Source organism: Morone saxatilis, unplaced genomic scaffold, assembly GCF_004916995.1.
Source record: "Morone saxatilis isolate NCDOM2014 unplaced genomic scaffold, NCSU_SB_2.0 Contig15, whole genome shotgun sequence".
NCBI classification, from domain to species: domain Eukaryota; kingdom Metazoa; phylum Chordata; class Actinopteri; family Moronidae; genus Morone; species Morone saxatilis.
In genome coordinates, this window is record NW_023339707.1 from 14,644,009 (window position 1) to 14,649,420 (window position 5,412).

The 5,412-nt window shown below is 42.0% G+C and overlaps 1 protein-coding gene across 1 annotated transcript in view; it reads left to right on the plus strand.

The window, feature by feature from the left end:
- The window catches only part of bgnb (biglycan b), a 14,713-nt gene that overhangs the window by 2,185 nt on the left and 7,116 nt on the right, over positions 1-5,412 (plus strand). Inside the window, exon 2 of the mRNA XM_035656690.1 lies at positions 5,154-5,410. Coding sequence (XP_035512583.1) covers positions 5,169-5,410 — 242 coding nt within the window. The 5' untranslated portion in view covers positions 5,154-5,168. The remainder of the gene's footprint in view (positions 1-5,153; positions 5,411-5,412) is intronic.

A 5,412-nucleotide genomic window follows, 5' to 3' on the forward strand; every position in this document is an offset into this window, starting at 1 on the left:
ATGGTTTACATACTGTATGTGTGTGTGTGTGTGTGTGTGTGTGTGTGTGTGTACATGTGAGTGTGTGTACATGTGAGTATGTGTTTGGGCCAGCTTGCATTCCCACAAGCAAACATTTGTGTGAGTATGACATTTGTGTTTTTTTTTTAGGTGTCAGAGTTTATTGCTGCTTGGATCCTGCTTTAGAATAACATGATGGGTTGGGAAAAAAACATAAAACTCTTAACTGAAAACAAATGAATATCCCATTGAGCAACGCCTGCCAAAATTTGATTTATTCTCTGAAACACAATACTAAGCCATGTCAAATATTTTGTGCTCGGTCAGCACTCTGATCACTTTGAGCTACCATGTGATGCTAATCGACACTGAGTGTTGACGTGGCGGCAGCCAATACACCGACGTTGTGGTGCCAGCTGGCACTTTTGGTAAGCTCTCTGCCCCACCTTAACTCTGCTCACACAACTGCCACAGTCGGAAGAGCGGAGCTGATGTGCTCTGTAATATGAATGCGAAGACAAAATGAGGCAGCATTTTATGTCTTGATCAATATTGAGAGGCTTAATGGATTTTGGCATTGCCAGCTTTGGCGATGCCAAAAGGTTTCAGCATTTGCGGACAAGAACAGCAGCTGTGAATAAGAAATAGGTTGTGTGCATATATAATTTGATGATTTTACACTTTACAGTCAACAATTAAAACTTTCTCTGTGGAGAAAAGGTGGCAGCAATTTGTATGAGTCAAGAGAAAATGGGGGATGTGTGTGTCTGTCTTGGTGGGAGGTAACATTGATTGCCTTTCTCCCGTCTGCGGTCATGGGAGACCAAACACTGTGTGTAGTATCTTGAGTAGATGATTATTCTTGGCAATACAGAGAGCATATAGCTTAAATATATGTTTGTATAGCTTGACAAGGGAAAAGGCTGCTTTGTGGGAACTCTCGTCACTTGAAAGTAATTGCGGTGGATGTGATGGCTGACAAGTACCCACCACTTGATGGATAGTGCATATAGGAAATGCAAAGCTAATCTCAGACACCGGGTGTGGGAAACTCAAACAACTGTTACACTTGTAGGATGGAGTGTTCTCCAGATGGTGCTTTCAGCAACACTGCTGCCTTTTATTGGCAGTCGACATCGGTCCATCCATACAGCCATCCCTGAACCCGGTCTCATATCTGTGTCTTCCCTAATCCTATTTTCACCTTTCAAATCCAATCGTAAACCACTGGAATTCTTATCTTAATAAAAGTGTCTTCTGGTGCCTGTTATGGCAGCTTCAACCACCTTCAGAGGTTCAGACAGTTATATTATGAGCATGTTTATGTGTGTGTGTATGTGTGTGTTTGTGTGAGAGAGATTCACACACTGGGCATGAGCTGACACACCTTTGACACAGACAGGGAATTTCCTCCTGTTTCTTCTCTTCTTTGTTTTTGACTGAAGGAAAAGTAATCATTGCTGCTGCAGACGAGAAAAAAGCCTCCATCTCATTAAATGTTAAGATGAGACTGAGGTAGGACAAGCAAGAATGTTAACCAAAAGTATGTGGACAACTCTGCATTACACCTAGATTATTTCAAAAGCATTGGCATTAATCTACTGCTATAACAGCCTCCACTTTTCTCGGGAGGCGTTTTTCAACAGAGCAGACACTATGATGCTATGTAAATTTGAACCAAGAGATGTGGCTTAAAAAAACAAATAAAGTATACATTTTCACTGGGGTGTCCACATACTTTTGACCATATAGTAAAGTTAGGACGTTACTGCGAACTGCTTCATAGTACCTGTAATGCAAGTGTTGATTAGACACTTTTAAATTTTGAGGCTTCATCTCTCATTTCTCACTACTGCCTACACACAACTCCCACTCTTTCTTTCTGTCTGCCCCCCCGGGGACAGCACACAGCACCTTGGAGACAAACACAGTAAGCGAGACGAGAATAGCCACCCAACCATCCATCCATTAAACCACTCTTGGCCTTTGGATAGGAGGAGAGCCGAGGCAATAACAATTAAGATTGAAGCCTCTGGTTTGTTGTCGTCTCAGACCGGATGTTTGATGGCTCACAGCTTAACTGTAGGGAGAGGAGTGGAATCCATATGTACACACACCAGGGCCAGATAAAAGTGGTTATTAGAGTCAGAGAGGCAGCTTGACTGTGGGATGTAGTTTAGTCTTATCGTCATGTTGTGTTTATAGTAGCCTTACACGTCATTCAGGGATGATGATAGGCTGTTCTTGTTCCTGTCTCCCTTTTTTTTTCCCCCTCGTCCATCATCCTGAACACCTCTGTCTGCAAATCTCCATCCACTACCACATCTCTGCAAATGGCTGACAAATCATTGGTTGGACGGATGAAAAATGGCTCCACAGACCAGAGCTTGGGTGCCACATTTTTAGATTTACAATATATACTTGTTATACCTCCCATAATGTTGCAAAAAAAAAGCTGCAGAAATTGTAGGTGTATAAAAAGGTCTAGTGGTGTCTTCTGTGTGTATCCCAGTTCTTTTGTGTGTTGCGTGTCATTGTGTGATGCTGACCATATATGCCCTCGCTATGTCCTTTTGGCTGCATTCTTCTGGCCAAGCCAAGGCTAGTGGTGTTTTTTCTTTTCTGCAAAATGGTATAATTTGGCAGCTATTTTTATTGCAGAGAGCAGACTGCAGGGGCCAGTTATTCATGCTCCCAGACCAGGTCCACATCATGCACAGGCTCTTTGTTTTACTTTTTTCTTTTTCTTTTTTTAATGTCCCTAAATAATGCTTTTATTTCTTTGAATAGAGCAAAACACTTGCAGTGGATTGCATAAGCAACTTTAACAGACTGAAAATGGATCCTTTTCTCATGCATAGTCTTAAATAATTCAGGACTCTAAACCCAGTTTGTATGTGAGGTTAGAAATAGTCAGCAAGTGTTGAAGTTGAATTGATAAGCATGTGTTGTTAATTCATCACCCACACACTCTGTGATGTATGTACTCTGACCACATTCCTTTGTGGAGTGTTTTTGTTAAGGCAGTATCAGTTTAGAGAACATTTTTTTCATGAAGTGTGGAATGAGAAGCATTTCCACCAACATTAAAAAGCCCCTGAAACCCCCCTCACAAGCTTTATTATTGTAGTCTCCCTTCTAAGCCATTCAAAGTCTTGTGAACAGTCAGCGCTACCAGAAATATCCTGGGACATTAGGTGAAAAAGGCAGAGCAAAGATCAAGATCAAGTGTTTGACTGGTGTCCTATTTAGGAGATTGAGTAAGCAGCACACAAAGAGACAAAATAAAGATTGAAGGTAAGAGATTTTAAATGTGATGTCATATTTGAAGTATACTACAAATTCCCATACTATCAAAAAAAATCAACCCGAAGACAACTTTAATTTATTATTGTGTTATTCCCCCCTCTCCCACCCTCTTTCTTTTTCTCTATCGTCTATCTCTTGGTCCAGAAACTGCTGACAGCCTAAATTTGCTTTTGCTTCTCTTCTGAAAGCACGATCAAGTTGCGACAGGATTCTCAAACTTCCGTGGAAAGTCCATTTGCATGCTAACCATTGGCAGCAAGACTTTCCAGCTGTAGGATTACTGAGCTAAGGGATCAGAGAAGAAATTAACACAACAGGGTTAGAGATTATAGGGTTTTAGGTCACCCCAAGGTCCCGTGTAGGACTGGGCTTCATAGGATTAGCTTCAGGTCAAGGGTCACAATTTCCTGTGGTAAGAATCAATTGGCCTGGTAATAGTTTGATTTTCTAGGAATTAGATTTTCAGTTGAGTGGGAGGCGTGGCGGCGCTGAAGTGTAAGCTAGGTCAGTGCAGGCAGTATAAAGGAAGGAAACAAACACAGACACATATGCTCACATGTCTGGTGACCTCAATTAGCAGTGTGTGTGTGTGTGTGTGTGTGTGTGCACAGCTATGACATCATGGAGTCTGTGTTTCATGACATGCATACTCATTTAAACACGTACATGCACACAGACAGGCACTTGCATTTGCACACCCAGTTTCCCCTCTACATGAATGGTGGCTTTGTTTGACTGCTTGGTTGTAGGAATAAAGTTTTCCACCGCTGAGGTGATGTCCTCTAGACTATCTGATTGGCCAGTGAGAAGAGACATGCTCTCTTTAGAACGTACTCAGTGTGCGGGAAGCAGACAGTGACATTTTGTCAGTGTGGTTTAAGTGACTTTCAGTCCCAGAGTCGAGTCTTGGCGAGTTTCCCTGGGGGTATGAGTTCATTTCTCCTCACCAGCCTCTAGCTCCTGGTCTGCCTGTGAGGTGTGGTATAAACAGTAGTGCTTTGTAATTAAGGATAAGCAGACCATTTCATAATATTTCAATGTCCATTTATCACTGACCATTATCCTTAGCTATGAATTTAGAGCCCTCGTGCACACGGCTGGATTTACCTGTGCAAAAGTTTGCTTTTGGGTCCCTGTTGACGCCCCACACATCACCTACTACTCTCTGTGCATTGTGTATGAACTCTGATGCCCACATGTTCCCATTAAGTACAGTGCACACAGAAGAACAGACTATACATAGCAGCATCATTATTCATTATTTACCCTAAAAACCAACCGGTATACTTTTATGCTGGAATAGAACTACCTGCTCCCAGGTTTTCTGTGTGTCTGTCAGTATGAGGACATTTGGGTTAAACACAGTTCTATTCAGGAATATGCGCCACGTAAGCACAATATAATAATAAAGCTCTTCAAAGTAGATTTTAACACAAGGCTCCTCTATAAAATAAAACAATAAGTAACAATGCTGCCTTAGTTGATATTATAGTTTAGTGTTGCATTCTAAAATCTAATAAAAACTGCCAAATATCCACTGATGCAGATGACATTGACATTTATCACAGACATTTAGACATGTGACATGTGCATATGACTGTTCCTGTCTACTCTCAAGGGGTTGGACAAAATACATCCAAATGACCATAAAGTTGAATCAACACCTCTATTAAACTGTTTCAACAAAAACTGAACATTATAGCTTTCATGAATGTAGGATTTATTGTCGTGCTGTTGTATTAGACTGCATTAGTTTTAGCTTGTTGTATAATAAACCAACTGAGTGTAAACATTCATATACAATAAAACTGACGCTGCTCTCCTTCCTCCTTTTGTTTCCTCAGGTGTGTAAGTTAAAGATGTTGCCACATTGCTCCCTCCTGCTGTTTCTATGCATGGTCCAGCTCCTCTCCCCATCCTCGGCCCTGCCCTTTGAGCAGAAAGGCTTCTGGGATTTCGCCATGGACAGCATGGACAGCGGCGGTATAATGACGATGATGAGGGACGAGGAAGAAGGCTCAGCCGTGGAGGAGATCCCCTCCCCTGACACACACATGTGCCCCTTCGGCTGCCACTGTCAGCGCAGCGTCGTCCAGTGTTCTG